Source organism: Triturus cristatus, chromosome 8 (genome assembly GCF_964204655.1).
Source record: "Triturus cristatus chromosome 8, aTriCri1.1, whole genome shotgun sequence".
Classification (NCBI taxonomy): Eukaryota; Metazoa; Chordata; class Amphibia; order Caudata; family Salamandridae; genus Triturus; species Triturus cristatus.
The window spans coordinates 305,282,241-305,301,191 of NC_140591.1; the positions used below are offsets into that span (position 1 = coordinate 305,282,241).

The 18,951-nt window shown below is 47.6% G+C and overlaps 1 protein-coding gene across 3 annotated transcripts in view; it reads right to left on the reverse strand.

Annotated features, from left to right (window-relative positions):
* Positions 1-18,951, reverse strand: part of SKA3 (spindle and kinetochore associated complex subunit 3) — a 637,733-nt gene that overhangs the window by 541,648 nt on the left and 77,134 nt on the right. For 2 of the 3 annotated variants that reach the window (XM_085621581.1, XM_085621580.1), the window contains exon 3: positions 5,208-5,281. The exons of the other annotated variant lie outside the window; for it this stretch is intronic. In XM_085621581.1, the coding sequence (XP_085477707.1) occupies positions 5,208-5,281 (74 nt within the window). The remainder of the gene's footprint in view (positions 1-5,207; positions 5,282-18,951) is intronic. 3 annotated transcript variants of the gene reach the window in all.

Genomic DNA, 18,951 nt, shown 5'->3' on the forward strand with positions numbered 1-18,951 from the left:
AGGTTTAGTGCGACACAAACAAATCCCAGATTAAGAAAAGAGGAAATGGTTCCCATGCCCCTTCTAAGGACCAGGGAGGAGATTCTGGTAGGTGGGTCCCAGGCTGCCCCTTTTCCAACCCCACTGCTATGAATGTTCTCAGTTAGGACAAACGCAGGGAGACTCGGTCTTAAAAAACACCCACTGGTAAGACCTTTACAGGGGCGGCCAATGAATGAAATCCTATTAGATTCGCAACCTACTCTTGTAAACGATCTAGACTTCGCCATGGCAAACTATACGGACTAAATGGACTCAGCAGGTAGTCGGTTAGCCCCCTCAAAGACCCTTAAAAATCACAGAAATAAACCTTCCGCTCCCTAGTTTTTCCTAAACTGAAATTACAAAACCAAAAGTGTAGAAGACAGGAACAAATATGGATCAAAAATTGCAGCTCGGAAGAAAAAAATATAAACAATACAAGCTATAAGAGCATTATTATAGCTGGAAAATCAAATTATTTCACTGAGAAAATTAATACTGGTAAAAACTCGCCCAAAGAATTGTTGAAAACTGTCAAGACTCTTACCAGCCCCAATAACCGAAATACCACGGTTTTAAATCAATCCGTTTGGGACAATCAAAGGTGAAGAAAGTCTATTGTGAGTTATCTTCCAGCATGAACACCAAGTCCAACATCTCTAGGATTGAGCGCCCTTGTAAAACAATCAGCGTTTTTAGTAAGTTTGCCCCTCTTACTGCATAGCAGGTAATCAAACTAACTGAGTCCACTAAATCTGGAGCTCCCTCAGACCCATGCCCTCTCAAAATTCTTCATTCTATAGCGGAAACAGTGGCAGTCAATCTTACTAAACTCCTGAATGGGATAATCCATGGCGGACATTTTTCTAACGCTTGGAAAAAGGCCTCTGTATTACCTACGATTAAAAAAAATAAACTCAACCCAAACTACGTAAAAAGCTATTGACTTTTTTCTCGTCTCCCAATGCCGAAAATGCTTTGTACACGGAACTCATGTCCTTCCTTGACATGAATCATTTAATGGATAGCACTCAGTATAGCTTTGGAAAAAAAAAAAACACCGAATCTGCTTTAATTGCAGCAACAGAGAAAATAAGAATGATAGTGGACAATGGTGGAAAGGCTGATCTGATCCTTATTGCCTTATCCACAGCTTTCAACACTGTCAGCCATTCAGTCCTTATCGATCAGTCAGAGAGTATTAGAAAAAGAGGTTGAGCCCTCGCCCTTTTATGTTCCTTCCTCGCCAACAGAGATTAATCAGTATACCTAGGAGACTTTGCATTGCAATGCTTTTCTATTCCCTGCAGAGTCCCCAGGAGTCTTCATTTAGCCCTATATGTCACGCCTTTGGCTATAAACGTATCTGCTCTTTTAGATTTTCCACATTCTCCTAAGCAGTTGATACACAAATTGTAGTCTCTATTTCGAGTGACTTTTGTGAAGTAGCAAAACATTTTAGCAGCGGCATGATAGAGGTAGCTGACTGGATGAGAAACAATTGCCTCAAACGAAACTTGCATAAAACTAGGTCCTTCTGTTCAGGACCTCTCCTTCTGGAACCCTACTTGGTGGCCCTAAGACCTCAGTTCTGTTCCTTCCTCGGTCAGAAAGGTAAAGAACTTGGGAGTACTCTTTGGCAGAAAACTCACCTTTGCTAATCAAATCAACCAAGTTACCACCTTCTGTTTTTTCCTCTTAAGAACACTGAGAAAGGTGTTTCCTTTTATTCAGTTTGAGCGCCAAAAGACAGTAGTCAATTATCCAATATTATCTAGAATAGATTACTGTAATGCCCTTTATGAAGGCATCCAACAACTGCTGGATAAACTTCAGGTCCTACAGAATGCTGCGGCACGCCTTATCCAAGAATTCCAAAATGCAATTTAGTCTCTCGAGCCATTGCTGAGGAAACAAGCCACCTTCAAGGCGCTTTGTCTAGCTCACAAAGCCCTCCATGATGTCGGCCCAGATTATCATTGGGGGACATTCCAATGGTATATCCCCAGAACAACGCTTCACTCAAACTCCACTAAAAATTTTGTGATGCCTAAAATTAACAAAGCATCCTGGGGTGGCAAAAGCTTAATCTCATCCACTTATAAAACTTGGAACTCTCTGTCTTGGTACCTCAAAGCCCAGCCTAATCTAATGAAATGTAGTAAACTGCTCAAGACCTGGCCGTTTTCTTGTCCTCTGCAACAGTAGATCTCTCTTTATTTCCTTAACGGATGCTAGCGCCAAGACGCCTTTGGGAATTTACACACTCTATAACACCATATCATATCAATGTGGCCTTAGGGCTAAGTAGTCCCCAGGGGCAGGTCACGGACTATGCCATGATCTCCCTTGGCTGGGAGGTGGACCTGGGGTGAATTGGTGATCCCTGAGGGTGGAAGTCACTTCCACCAGGTGAAAGTGAATAGCGTCCCAGTTACTGCTTCTGAGGGACACCTGGGCTTGCCCGACAATGGTAGCAGAAAGGCTAGTTTCCCCAGGGCAGTACACCGGCCAGGTGTGTAGGGTGACGCAGGTTCCTGGGCAGGACTTCTTCCTCACTATGGCCCTGGTATCCTATGAGAGGGGTGGAGAGGTGACCCAGATGAGGGTCATAGTTCGTACCCAGATGCCCATAAACAGCATTCTGGGGAATGAGTTGCCCCCGGTGTCAGGGGAACTGGAAGGTGCAGCTGCCCAGGGCGCCTTGACAGTTCCGTTTTCTAGGGTACCATTTACAAACAGAGGGTACAGGACCACAGATGGAGGGGGAGGTGGAAACCATCCACAGTGGGAGGCCCAATGGGACTGGGGTTTGCAGCTCTGAGAACAAAACAACCCAAGACTGACCCTGGTTGAGGCCACTACTGACCTGGGGGGGCTCCATGGAATGTGACCGGGACAGAGGGCTGGGGACCTCTGCCAGGCAGACTCTTGCATGGAACACACAGTGTTTGTCTCCCTTGAGAGGGGTAGTTGTACTCCCCTGGAAGTCCTGGCATGCCCGGCACATGTTCATCCCAGGGATACAGATCCTGGGCTGAGTGACCAGTCTCAGGATACCACCCCAGAACTGGAGGGAGGTAGAGTGCAAAAAGGGTGCAAGGCATCTGGGGCTACTGTCCCTCCCACCCCCCACTTTGAGAAACCTCAAAGGTTAGAGACCCCTGGATGGTCTGGTTCTGGTCACTGACAGTTGTCAGCGGCCTCTGTTGGTTGTTGTCCTTATGGACAGAGTTTTCCTTGGGTTAGGGTCACAAGTCCGACCCGAAGGGTAGAATGGGCCACATCACTTTGTTGGCCATGGTGGTTCGGTCTGCCTACTAGGATTTATCTGTGAGCAAGTTACGGTCAGGTGCTGCACAGATAGGGTCCACAGATGAGGGGAAGTGTTCCCCATGGGACAGTTCAGTGGCTCATGAGAGTGTAGACAGAGGGATCCAACTGAATTCAAAGTGGCATAGAACTGCCAAGTGCCCCGGCAGTAGAGGGCTATTGTTCACGGTCTATCACACAAGCAAGGAAGTCCATCAAGGTATTGATTAGTCTACCCTAGCTGGAGGCTGGAGGGGGGGGGGGTGTTGGAAATGGCCCTTTCTGCAGGGCTACCCCCACATATTTTTGCTTTCTTCCTCCCCTTTTTGCTGAACTCGTTTTTGTTGGTATTAGGACTCTGTGCACTTTACCACTGCTAACCAGTGCTAAAGTGCTTGTGCTCTTTTCTTAAAACATGGTAGAACTGGCTTATAACCAATTGGCATATTTAATTTACGTATAAGAACACCATGGTGGTACTAAAGTCTCCAATGGGCAATTCTGAGTGTTAACACCAGCAGCATGGGCTGAACATCCAGCGAGTAAGAGTCCGAGATTGGGTTTGATTAATACAGCTTTAGAACTAAACTCTCTCCAGGTCAGACATCACAAACACTGTAAATGTGATCAAAAATGGTACTACGGTAAATGAAGGCTGAAACTGCCTGGTACCCATCTGCAGGTTGAGATGGTGCAATGTCATCCTTAAGCAACTGACAGACAATGTCTTGCAAGCTGAAACTGCTGGAAGTGCCACTCATTCCATGAGTAAGTAGTATTGTACTCACCATTCAGAGGAGCTCCTCCTGTGAGATTCAGAGTAGGTAGTATTCACCTCATTATACTAGTAGCGCACACGACTTCAATCATATATCCTGACACCCATTTTTCAATCATCTCTCTAGGTGCTCCCTTCAGTCGTGATGAAGACCCCACCGCAAGGACACCACTCAGTCCTGCCTTAGGGGGTCGAAACGTCGACAACACCCACACAACACAAACTCCGGCGACACGGTTTACAAAGAATTACATGTCCATAAGAGTTATGTGTTACGCTTGGAACTCTTGACCGTTTTGAGGCTGGAAAATTTGATACCAAGAAATGTGGATGTATATATGTCACCAATACCCTTTTCCTGTCCCCTACCCACACACTATCACTCTATACCCCCATCTTCTCCTTTTACACACAGAGCACTGTAATATATTGCACTGAAAACGTTATTGAGCAACAGGGTTGCCTTTGTTTGCAACATGCTTTGAACCTAATCGCATTAGGGATTGTATCCCTCCTTAAAACCAAATAAAGTGGATTAATGCCATAATGAATAAGTTGTATGTCTTGCTACTATGAATTTCTTATCCAAATAAGTTTGCTACCAAGACCACACTTTTTTGGACTATATCTATTGACCCAGGTCGGGTAGTATTTATGGGTTGCCCCCTTTATACTCAACACTGTAGGTTTGGCCAGCCATTTAAGGATAGCCAAACAGACATGCGCACTTTGATACCTCCAGGCTGTTGCTCTGAGATATCAGCAGTGCTCAGGGGAACAGGGTCTCAGTCCGTGCTGGAGCGTGATACTGGCCCGCTCCACATAATTCCAGCACTTCTCTCATGCTTGGAGTAATTGCACGAGAGAAGCAATGGGATTATGCGGGAAGTCTGGGAGCCGGTGATCCTGGGGATTGTAGTGACGAACAGAAGTGCAGCGAGGTGTGGCACATGGCGAAGGAGCAGAAGATCTCGGCGGCCGACAGCAAAAAGGCGAGTGTATTTTTGAATTATTTTTCATCAAGGACTTTTCTGCAAAACAATTACCAAAAGATGAAGTCTCAAATTTCTCATTCAAATGCGATGAAGAATATTACCTTTAAAGTTCTAATTTCAGAGTTCAATTCATGTAAAACTTTCATAGGATGTTTGTCTTCATAATCCTCAGAATCTAGAGTGGACGAGATTTATGAAAATGAAAATCAATCTACAGAAATCAAGCCTTCAAAATAATTGTGCAATTGAGAAATGGTGGCTTCTTATGAAAAATCATCAGTTGGATCGTGGCTTCCTTGACATGTCTGTGCTTTTTTACGATGAACAGGACAGATTGATGGATCGGGTCCGTCTGTGAGTCACAAATGACAAAGCCCTAGGCATAAAATTACAAGAAAGCCCACAATCCCACATAGGAAAATCACACTGGCAAATTCACACAAGTACAGACCATGAAGGTTTGTACATTATCACAGAAGGCAAAAAGGCAAATGGTTAGTCAATTAATTTTCTAAATATTCAAAATACAAACAAAGGTGAATCAGCATACGCAATAGAACCTGAGCCCTATTCTAGTTAATAGCCAGACAAACACAGTCTAGTGCAAGGCACATAGGAACTGCTCAGCATTTAAGGGAAGAGAAAATTATGAAAAACTGAAGTACAGAATCAATAAACGGACTAACATGAAGTCTGCTCTCGAAGTAAAAGCGAGCTGGGAAACATTCCAAAAACAGCATGTTAAAAGGGTTTTCATAAGTAGAGAATCAAGCCTTTTGCATGGTGTGAAGTGACAATAAGTGCACGAATAAAGACAGTTATATAAGCAAATCATCATTTAGAAATTACATTAAATAAAATAAGCTCGCTTCAGAAACAATCTCAAAATGATTGGTCAACGGGAACTTTTAACCTACATACAAGTGTAAGTGACATTGCATTACTAAACAATAGCAGCTTAAAAACATGAATAAGGCACATAAAGGAAAAATAAAAGATTGAAAACATGCCCACACCAAATTTCTAAAAGCCACGTTTCTTTTAACTGTCAGTGCACCCATGCTGCAGCCCAGCAAACTAATTTCCGACCTACTTATGCCAACTTAAAACACATTTTAATTTAATTCTAAATTCACCCTCTCAGGTGTCACAATTCCCTCCTGCGCCCTTTCTGTCAACCCTTTTATGTACTCCCTGCACAGTCAGCCAGCACGCAGGGCTGATATTGTATTTCCCCTGTGGCCCCTTACGGCACGCTATGTTACCATGACAGATGTTCCCCATTGCGCTTGTGTATTTGCAAGTGTTTCCCAAAACCAGAAAATCCATTATGCTTGAATCTATGCAGCGTCCCCCAGAACCTGTGAAGCAATAGATTATCTGCACCCGCTATTACTAGGATCTTCAAATGGTTTTCCATTGAATCCCTGCAAGCTTACCCTAGAAACCGGTAAATCAATGGCAAGCCTTGATTCTGCCGTTACTGGGGCCTTGATGTTTATGTTTATGTTTGTTTATTTATATAGCGCATATATACCGGCAGGTCTCTTAGCGCTTGACAGAAGGAGATTGCATCAGAGGGTACAGACAATCCTTGTAGCGAGCACAGCTAAAGAGTATCTTCAAATAGCAGGGTTTTTAACAGCTTTCGGAAAGGAAACAGACCCGTTTCTTTACGCAAAGAGTCAGGTAATTGGTTCCAAAGACGTGGCAGAACAACTGAGAAAGCTCGGCCACCCTTGGTGGCCAGATTACTCCGAGGGCAGGCTAGCTGGAAGGCCTCTGTAGAGCGAAGTACGCGCCCTCGCACGTATTTAGCTAGGCGATCCCGAATATAGCCAGGGGCATGGCCGTAAAGAGTTTTATGGGCGATGCACAGGCCCTTGAATTTTACACGCTGTCTGACAGGCAGCCAATGTAATTTATGCAGCAAAGGGGAGGCATGGGTCCTCCTAGGAAGGTTAAAAATCAGCCTGGCGGCGTCATTCTGCACAACCTGTAGGCGGTTCATCAGTTTCAAAGGGAGTCCTAAATAGAGTGCATTACCATAATCGAGGCGCGATAACACAGTGGCTGAGACTATTGAATTTAAAGAGGAAACTGATAAGAGAGGGGCCAGTTTCCTCAGTTGTCTCAGGATGTTGTTTTCCATTATGCACATTAGTTTCTCGTTATTGGGTTCTGATCATCAAGTTGCACCTTCCTATTCTGTGAGTTCAAAGCGAGTGTACTAACACGTTTTTTTCTCCAAGGTTTGAAAACGTTCCAGACACCATCTGCCACACGTGATCTAGCTACATCCGCTGAGCCTTCAAGTGGGTATATAAACACCGCCCAATCCCGAATTGTGGCTTGGCCTCACTACCTGTGGAACAAGCTTCACCCTTCCCACTTATCTGAAGAATCCAGCCGGAACTGAGAAGTGCTCCAGTGTCCTTCAAGTCCATCTGAACCGATGGTCCCGTGGCTCCAGCTCCCTTGATTTATTCCTCCTCTCTCCCTCCTGCACAGGTACTCTGGACCACCTCCGCGACTCACTGAGTCAAAGCCTCAAGATCTTCGAACTTCAGCCAAGTGGAAGAACTTGGCTAAGTACTTCATATCAGGTTAGTGTGCACTAATTCTCCAATAGTAGTAAGCAGGACCAAGTATCCACACTTTCAAAGACTATGTACTTTGTCCTCCATGCCTTCTCTGTGGTTTACTCCAGTGCTTGTTGTGTGTTTATACTCCAGAGCCTTCCTGCAATCTTGGCGCTAGAACTGTTGTAGCGTAAATCTCTTAATCCCCGCCGACTACATGGAGTACTATTCAGAGTGGACACTATTCGAGAGGAGGATGCCGTGGTGGTGTCCCTAGATGCCACATCGGCCTTCAATACCATAGAATGGCCCTACAGGTTTGCAATGCTCTGTAAATTAGGCTTTGGCTCTGAATTTATTAACTGGGTGCACCTTTTGTATTGCCAACCGCTAGCGCAGGTGGTCGTCAACAATCGCAAGTCCCCTGTTTTTCCCTTGGGAAGGGGCACTAGGCAGGGATGTCCCCTGTCACCGCTCCTCTTCGCTTTGGCCTTGGAGCCCCTGGCGGCATGGATCCGGTGGGACCCAGCCATCAGGGGCCTGAGATGGACTCATGGCTGGGAGGACCGCATATCTTTGTACGCGGACGATATCCTGCTTTACCTTGCCTCCCCGGCAAAATCGCTCAACGTGGTGACGGACATATTCCACATCTATGGTAGATTCTCAGGTTACCAGATCAACTGGTCTAAATCTGTGCTCTACGTCCTCAGTGGGCAGAAGCCCAGACCTCCCCGGGATTGTGAATTGATGGAGACAGTGGCAGGGTTCAAATATCTGGGTATCAAAAGACTTGTCCCGATTTTATGAGACTAACCTCCGGCCTCCGTTAACGCGCCTCAAATCGGATGTCCAGCACTGGAAGTCACTTCCCCTAACTCTCCTGGGGCGTGCAGCATTATTTAAAATGATGTCCCTCCCCCGACTTTTACATGCGCTACAGAACACACCAATACCGGTAGCAGCATCGTACTTCAAGGATATAGAGTCTTTAGTGCGAGAATTACTACGGGAGGGTAAGCCCCCCCGGATTGCTACGCAGAAACTCACGTTGGGCTGGTACGACGGTGGAATTGGGCTTCTTGATATGAAACGGTATTATTCCGCTTCACAGCTTGTTGCCGTCAACCAATGCCGGTATAGACGACACGACGACCTGGCCTTCCGAATATACCGGTGGCTCCTCCCAGGAGGAGGCTTCGAGGGGGCTGTGTAGAATAAATCACTATTATCCGTCCTATCCGGACCGACAAAACATGCTGTGCATGTGTGGAAAGAGGCTACAAGGAGTCTGGGTTGGGGGGCAAACTCACCAGGGCCACACCGCTATGGCACAGTGACCGGCTGGGTCGACTGTCGCGGTCCCGGTGATTCGACAAATGGGAAAAAACACTGGCATCTCCAGAACTGGGGACCTAAGGAAATCGGGCGAGGTCATACCAGTCTCCCAATTGCAGCAAGAATATGAAATGGCCAAATCCGAACGGTTTCGGTATCTCCAAATCAGGCACGCATTGCTTGCAGTTCTCCCAAAAGGGGCTGACATCCCCGAGTCCTCTCCGCTGGAGGACAGGATTTTGGATGGCGATTTGCCAGAGAAGGCTATATCCCTCATGTATAGAACACTCATTAACAACATGCCGGATCCTCTGATCCGCCTCAGAGGTAAATGGGACCACGATGTGGCTGGGTTGGATGACGAGGAGTGGCGGGCTGCAGTGGCATCTCCGCGGAAAGTCGCCATCTCTTCCAGATTCCGTTTGGTCCAACCCAAAATCCTTCACAGAACATATTTGTCTAGACCCTCACTGGTCCAAATGGGCTATGCCCAAGACACTAATTGTGTCCGGCACTGTGGGCAAGGGGGCACCTTCATTCACACACTGTGGGAATGCAATACAATACAGAAATACTGGGAGGGGGTGGTACATATGATGGAGGAGGCATTAGGACAGCAGATACCATGTAACATCAAATTGATTTTGTTGAACGTCTGGGAACCCACGGACCTCAGTGCTAAGGAGAGAATTTGGGTGGCTCTAGGTTTCATGGTTGCCAAGCGCAATATCGCACGTCTATGGAGGGCCCCGAACCCACCCAACATTGGCGACTGGGCTAAGGACATGGACTGGTGTATGGTGACGGAGGTGCCTATCTATGTTTCTAGGGGGTGCCCGATGAAATGGTCACAAATATGGGGATCATGGAACACTTTTCTCGGGATATGTGAGCCACCCGGGGGCGGGGAGGAGGATGCTGCTGTAATGCTATAATGTGTGATTTTTTTATGACATTTGGAATGTATTGTACCATGAGCTATTGCTGCTGTATTAATGTGCTTTACAGACCCCTTGAGCATTAAGGTACCTTGTTTGTTTACATGCCTTTTATTCAATAAAAAGATTTATAAAAAATAAAAAAAAAAGAACTGTTGTAGGGCAGGGATTAAAGACTTGAGCTTTGTGTTTCTCTGATGAACAGTAGTACTTAGAGAAAGCACTTTAGAGTCTGAAATATGCAAGAACCTGGTACCCCAACCGGAGTTCCAAGTGTACCCTTGAGAGTGCAATTAACTCCAACCTTTGTTCAGAGTATATTACTGGGAATGCACATAACTTTAACCTGTGTTCTGATTGCATCCTTAGGAGTGCAAGTAACTCCAACCTGTGTAGCGAATTTATCCTTGGGAGTGCATGCAACTCCAGCCTGTGTAACAAGTTTATCCTTGGGAGTGCAAGAAACTCCAATCTGTGTTTCGAGTTTGCGTCTGGGAGTGAAACTCCAATCTGTTATTTTGGTTATTCTGTTCCCATAACGTGTTGCTAATGAAACCTGTAAGTGTATGTCACTGAAGTTGATGCATGTTCATTGTATGTAGAGCTTCAGGAAAAAAAGAGAACCCGTCTGTACTCATTATGCTAACTCTCCACGGGATCGGGAGAAAAATCTAGGCTTTATTATATAACCCTCAACCATCAGGGTTGCCCCTTGGTGGCATGCTTCATCATAGGGTTCATCGTATTCTGCTGCAAAACAGGGGGTGCCTCGACCTTTGGATTACGTGGGAGCACAAAGTGGTATAGTCTAAATGATGAGAAAATAGTATCGCAAATAGAGGTTTTTGGCTCTTTCCTACAGACACACACACACACACACACACACACACACACACACACACACACACAAAGCACTTTACACTTTTTCCACAAAAAGGCTGACTAACTTACTCGGCTTAGGAAGTGGAGAGGAGAGGATCCTAGCATCAATATCCCCTTTTGAAGGGTCTGGCAACCCATAGATGTAGACAGTAAAGACTGGGATGAACTCACCATTTTGAAAAGCCATAATCCACAAGATTATGATGACTGAGTACCTCAGAGAACGCTGCACTACAAGGACTCATTGTAAGAAACTAACCATTTATCTTTCAGCATGACAAAGTCATTAAGAAGGATCGGTCATTGATCTTGTGGCACTGCACACGGGACTGGCTGATCCCAATTATAAAAGCAGGTCGTTTATCACAGGAACTCACCAAAGACACCAAAACATTCACAGATGAACAGGTGTACCCATACATAAGAGACAATCATGTCATCTCTGGGAGGAATTCAGGCAACAACACAGACAGCGACTAAACCGAAACTAGATCAAATGGCTCCGATTTCAGCTCAGGCAATGGTGGTGATTACCGAGAAAGAAAGGGCAACAGAAGGGGAACATGGTTCAGATATGGACAAGGCCGAGGATGGGGTCCATACAACAACCCTCCAATGTATCTGCGGCCATACTACTATGGTCCACCTCCATCGCTTCAGATGCATCCACCCCTTTTTGAGCAATGGGACCCGTCAAACGGTGCTTACCCACCATACCAATACAATCAAAGACCTTTCTTGTGGGCAGGTGAAGGCCGCTCAAGAGGCAGAAAGTAGAGGAAGAACCAGGTCGAATGGGTTCCCACAGGGAAACAAACAGGGATGACAACCAGGAGCGCTCATGCTAGACGAAACGAGTTGGCTGGGCGGCTGTTAGATTATTATCAAGAATAAATATCATATCATGGCTCCTGCTTCATATTCGACTTTTAGAGGAGATCAATTTTGTGTGAAAACTATTTGAAAAGACTTTGTTCATTCAAGAATTAGGAATTCAATTTAGTGCAATCATTGGACTCCGTAAGCACTCCCTTCTTGCAGGAGTTCTCTTTCTGTATATCATGGTCTCTGAGCAGTAGGGCCATTAGAGGGTTGAGTGTTAACTTGAGTAGACATAGATACTAACACCTGTGCAGTCGTATTAAAGCCAATATTGATCGTCTTGGAGGCAATTGCGAAGCCAGTGAGTTTAAAGAAGGATTAAACTTAGGGTCTTTTTTTAAGGAAAACCTCAAGGAGATAACACACAAGGGGACACAGGACTACGAGTGAAGTCCACTGTTACATCTCCTTCCATAGCAGTCCCAGCTGAAATACTTGCGTTTGAGAAAGCAGTCCTAAGAGATATAGGATAAATAAATCCCAGCCTCCTAAAGACTTTTCACAACACCACCAATGAGGAGAAATCAGCCATAAAAGAGATTAGTAATGACAAGACCATAGTGAATAAACCAGCAAAAAAAGGGGGAGCCATTGTCATTCAGTGACCCCTGTGCCCCACACAGCCGGTCGCTCCTCGCCCTCTCTGCCCTGCTAGTGCTGCCTGCCTGCCGCTTCCTGCTGCCTGCTTCCCGCATTTTTTCGCCGCCGCCGCCGCCCAGTGACTTCTTTTCCCGCCGCTGACTCTGCTGACCCGCCTCCCCTTCCGGCCCATTGGACACCCCGCTCCCGCCTCCCAGCTGCTCCTCCCCCCCGGCTCCTTACTTATGACGCCCCCTGAGCGACCGCGCAGCGGACGCGCGCAGCAGGAGCGCCGACTGAGCGCCGAAGGTGCGCCAAAGGTAAGCCCGTCTGCGCCTGGACCGCGCCCAGTGCCAGGACCCCTGGCCCCCGCAGTCACCCGCCCACCCGCCGGACCTACGACGCCACCGAACTCAACGCACTCAACGGCGGCCGAATCCCGAGCTGCTACCAAGCCACCCCGGGACGCACCCACGGACCCTTCTGCTGCAACGCCTGCAAATTCACCTGCATCCAGACCTGCACTACACCAGCACCAACCAAGACCAAGACGAGCAACAGCAACAGCCACCTGAAGTGCATCCTGCTTAACACCCGCTCCGTCCACCGACACGCCATCGAACTCTGGAACCTGCTCGACACCGCAGCCCCAGACGTCGCCTTCCTCACGGAAACCTGGATGAACGCCTCCTCAGCGCCTGACATCGCCATCGCCATCCCAGACGGCTACAAGATCATCCGAAGGGACCGCATCAACCAGACCGGAGGAGGCATCGCCATCATCCACAGGAACACCATTCGTATCACGACCAACACCGACGACACCCTCACACACACCGAGCACCTGCACTTCCAGATCCACATCAACCCCAAGACCACCCTCAGAGGCACCCTCATCTACAGACCCCCAGGACCACGCACACAATTCAGCGAAGACATCGCCGAGTTCATCAGCCCGCACGCCCTCGCCTCCGCTGACTACCTCCTCCTCGGGGACCTCAACTTCCACCTGGAGAACAACAACGACCGCAACACCACCACCCTGCTGGACAATCTCGCAAACCTCGGACTCAAGCAACTGGTGACCACCCCCACCCACTACGCGGGACACACACTCGACGCCATCTTCTCATCCAGCAAGGACATCTCCTTCAGCCACGCCACCGGACTCCACTGGACGGACCACAGCTGCGTCCACTTCAGCTTCAGAAGGACCACAATCCACCACCACCAGCAACAGGTTGCACGCCGAAGCTGGAACAAGATCACAGCCGACCAGCTCGCAACCTCCCTGAGCAAGAACCCACCCACCAGCGCAACGAACCCCAGCAAAGCGGCCACCAACCTCACGAAGTGGATCAGCGACTGCGCAGACGACCTCGCCCCTCTGAGGACCCCGCCTAGCAGACCCGGCAGCAAGAAAGCCCCATGGTTCACCGACGAACTCAAGAGCTCCAAGAAGAACTGCCGAGCCCTCGAGAGAGACTGGCGCAGAGACCCAACACCTGTCAACATGACGGCCCTGAAGCTCGCCACACGAAAACACCACCAACTGATCCACGCCACCAAGAAGACAGCATTCAAGGAACGACTGGACAACAACGCACACAACAGCAAGGAACTCTTCAACATCGTTAAAGAGCTCTCCAACCCCAACGCCGGAAACAAAGACATCACCCCTTCGCAACACCTCTGCAACTCCCTCGCCTCCTACTTCCACAACAAGATCGCGGACATACACAACAGCTTCAGCACTCTACCCTCGCACGCCACGTCCGAACCACCGCCCCCCACCACCACCCTCCGCGCCTGGACCCCGATCAGCTCCGAAGACACCGTCCGCACGATGAACTCCATCCACTCCGGGTCTCCGACCGACCCCTGCCCCCACCATGTCTTCAACAAGGCCGACACTGTCATCGCACCCCACCTGCGAGACATCATCAACACCTCCTTCGACACCGCTACCTTCCCGGAGAGCTGGAAGCACGCCGAACTCAGCGCTCTACTAAAGAAGCCATCAGCCGACCCCACCGACCTCAAGAACTACCGCCCCATCTCGCTGCTCCCGTTTCCAGCAAAAGTCATCGAGAAGACCGTCAACAAGCAGCTGTCCGCCTTCCTCAAGACAAATGGATTCCTCGACCTCTCGCAGTCTGGCTTCCGAGCCAACCACAGCACCGAGACCGCCCTGATCGCAGCCACCGATGACATCCGAACCCTGCTCGACAACGGAGAAACAGCAGCCCTCATCCTCCTAGACCTCTCCGCAGCCTTCGACACGGTCTGCCACCGTACCCTAGTGCAGCGCCTCAACAACGTCGGAATCCAGGAGAAGGCACTGGAGTGGATCATCTCCTTCCTCACCGGAAGGACACAGAGAGTCCGCCTCCCACCGTTCAGATCAGAAGCCACCGAAGTCCTCTGCGGCGTTCCTCAAGGCTCCTCGCTTAGCCCAACCCTCTTCAACGTCTACATGAGCCCCCTCGCAGCCATCGCACGCCAGCACAACCTCAACATCATCTCCTACGCCGACGACACCCAGCTGATCCTCTCCCTCACCAACGACCCCGACACCGCCAGAGCCAACCTACACGAAGGGATGAAAGAGGTAGCCGAATGGATGAAGAACAGCCGCCTGAAACTGAACTCGGACAAGACGGAAGTCCTCATCCTGGGTTCCTCACCCTCCGCCTGGGACGACTCCTGGTGGCCCCCCGCCCTAGGCAACGCACCCAAACCAACAGACCATGCTCGCAACCTGGGCTTCATCCTGGACTCCTCCCTCTCCATGACCAGACAAGTCAACGCCGTCTCCTCGGCGTTCTTCAACATCCTGCGCATGCTACGTAAGATCTTCCGGTGGATCCCCACCGAGACCAGGAAAACGGTCACCCAGGCCCTCGTCACCAGCCGTCTGGACTACGGCAACTCCCTCTACGCCGGAACCACCGCCAAACTCCAGAAGAGACTCCAGCGGATCCAGAACGCCTCAGCACGTCTCATCCTGGACATCCCCCGCCGCAACCTCATCTCCGGACACCTGAGAGACCTGCACTGGCTCCCGGTCAACAAGAGAATCACCTTCCGTCTCCTCACCCACGCACACAAAGCCCTACACAACCAAGGCCCAGGATACCTCAACAGCCGCCTCAACTTCTACGCTCCCAAACGGCAGCTTCGATCGACCAGCCACGCCCTCGCCGCCGTCCCCCGCATCCGAAGAGCCACCACAGGAGGAAGGTCCTTCTCCTACCTCGCCGCCAAGACGTGGAACTCCCTCCCGACCCACCTCCGCCTTACCCAGGACCACCTCGCCTTCAGGAAACAGCTCAAGACCTGGCTGTTCGAGCAGTAGCGGACCCCCTCCCCTAACGCCTTGAGACCCTCCGGGTGAGTAGTGCGCTATACAAATGCTTTGATTGATTGATTGATTGATTGATTCAATCCACAGATTCCAAAAAACAATTGGTCCTTCAAAAACATGAATAATAATGAATAATAAATATAGACCAGAATCGGCACTATATTGCTTTGAAATGTCCAGCCGGACATATGAATTTAATGATGTACGCAATGAATAAAATGAGAAACAGAATAGAGTGGGACACAGTCCTGTGTCTTCCAACAAACAAAACACGTAAAGACAATCACAAATTAGTGAACATTTTTCAGGCTAAACAAAAACAAGCTTATCGCCGATAAAAAATAGAGGGGCAAGCTTTTCAGACGATAAACAGACATGCACAATTTTTAACACATGTGTTTAACATGCATTCCGTTTAACTGGTCGACGACGTTTCGATCTATTTATAGAATATATAGATCATCATCAGGACAAATTAATAACAAGCCTGAGGGCGCACTGCCGAGTGCACGTGGCTGAATAACCCAATGTATTCCAGGGAACTCGGCGAACCCAATTGGAACCGAGAGATGCGGAAGGTCAGCGGGTATTGTTGGTGCCGATGGTCCTGCGAGATGAGCAAAACCACGGGGAATTCGGCAATAATGGGGAAAGGCGGCGCCGGTGAAGTATAACTAGGCGTCCGCGTACTCGGGAAGCAGCTTGTCGGTCGCAAGGTTGCCTCGGTGCAGGTGTGCACCGAGGCAACCTTGCGACCGACAAGCTGCTTCCCGAGTACGCGGACGCCTAGTTCTACTTCACCGGCGCCGCCTTTCCCCATTATTGCCGAATTCCCCGTGGTTTTGCTCATCTCGCAGGACCATTGGCACCAACAATACCCGCTGACCTTCCGCATCTCTCGGTTCCAATTGGGTTCACCGAGTTCCCTGGAATACATTGGGTTATTCAGCCACGTGCACTCGGCAGTGCGCCCTCAGGCTTGTTATTAATTTGTCCTGATGATGATCTATATATTCTATAAATAGATCGAAACGTCGTCGACCAGTTAAACGGAATGCATGTTAAACACATGTGTTAAAAATTGTGCATGTCTGTTTATCGTCTGAAAAACTTGCCCCTCTATTTTTTATCGGCGATAAGCTTGTTTTTGTTTAGCCTGAAAAATGTTCACTAATTTGTGATTGTCTTTACGTGTTTTGTTTGTTGGAAGACACAGGACTGTGTCCCACTCTATTCTGTTTCTCATTTTATTCATTGCGTACATCATTAAATTCATATGTCCGGCTGGACATTTCAAAGCAATATAGTGCCGATTCTGGTCTATATTTATTATTCATTATTATTCATGTTTTTGAAGGACCAATTGTTTTTTTGAAATTGTAAGTACCCTAATTCCTTCTCACCTATTGGGTTTTCCCTTGTTTATGATTACTATTCAATCCACAGAGGCATACCAAAAAAATGCCTCCAGACTGACCCAACCACTCTTCTGAGAACAAGGATCGCCAGTATGACCAAAGAAGCTTTGGCCAACAAATGGATATCACAAAAAGAAGATGAATTCCCAAACAATAAAACCCCAACTACACCATACATCTGGACCATCCCTAACATTCATAAGAACCTGGAGAACCCGCCAGGACGCTCAATAGTATCATAGACCAGTTCAATTCGGGAACCTTTATCATGGTTTGCTGACGCTTTCCTCAGACTCACTGTCCAGAACACAAGCACATACCTCAAAGACAGCAAAGACGTGTTAAGTCTCTTTAGAGACACCACTTTTGAACCAGGTACCAATCTTCTTCTGGGCCTAGATATGGAGAGTCTTTATTAAAGCCCCTCAAAATAATTTAGGAAGTCCTATTTAAAGTGGACTGGGAATACCAAACCCCCAGAAATGTTGTCATGGAGTGCTGTAAGTAGCCCTTACCAACACTTTGAGTTTGAAGGTACCCTGTTTCTGCAGAAGCACAGGACCAGCTAGGCAGCACCTTTGTGCCGAGCATTGCCGGTCTATACATTCATCATCTGGAAACACACAAGATTTTATCCCCAACTTAAAACATATAATAGAATGTTAGAGATATACTGATGATGTGTTGGTCATCTGGAAGGGGCACAACCTGACAGTTAAACAATTTGTGAGCTGGCTGAACACTCAAAACGATTTTTTGAAATTCACATACACTAAGCAACAAGGAACTAGCATGCCTTAATCTAAATACAATAGCTGATCACGGCACCCTCAGAACCACTACTCATCAGAAACCAAAGGCAAAAAACTGCTTACTACTTTGACAGATTCTATCCGCGCCATTTGAGGAAGAATTTACCTTGCGGTCAATTTTCAAGACTGAGGAGGAACTGTTCAGATGTAAAGGATTACAACTTACAAGCAGGCCATATGGTAACTAAACTGGAGGATGGAAAATACCCCCAAAGAAGGGTTGTACAGGCTATGAAACAGGCAAGCAACAACAATAGAGAGGCCCTATTAAACCAAGCCCCACTAAAAGAGAATCGAGACAGGCCCATCTGCATCACCCCTTTTAATCTAGCCTCAGACAAAGTGAGTAAAATTGGTGGATTTTAAACAGTGACTCCCTTCATTTTCCTAAACCCATGTTCTCTCATAGACGAGAACAAAGTCTGTGAAACGTACTACAGAAAACAGACTCATACAAGACACACTACCTACGTGGCGGCTGCAGTGTTTCACCTGACAAAAGTTGCCAAATCAGTATCCTTTACCACCACCACATGGAAACTGAGGAATTTTACAAACTGCAACACATAAAGAATGGTATATCTAATATAGCCAATCACCTGTCCGTGTAACTTACATTATTTGGGTATGACCACCTGTAACGTAAAACAAGAATACGCGAATAGACAAGTAACCTTGGGTGTGAACAGGCAACAACAAAAATGTCGACTCACGATATTGAGAAGAAACACAGTCTGAGATTACCAATGGGTGGTTTTATAGCACCTACACGACAGAGTTAATTACGAATCCAGACTTTTTCAAAAAGAACAACGCTGGGTGTTTAAACACAAGATGCATGCAGAGGGCCTGAAAGATAATATTCCTTGGGGTCAATTTACGGTATAATTCGAACTACTTTAGATGATACCTTTGGTATAAGTCTTTCTGACCACTACATTAAAAAAAGTGTTTTGTTGTTATTTAAACACCCACTTACAACAAAGAAGACCACTGCAAATCCTGGCTGGACCTCTCTGAAAGAAAAAAGAAGAACTCTACATAGAT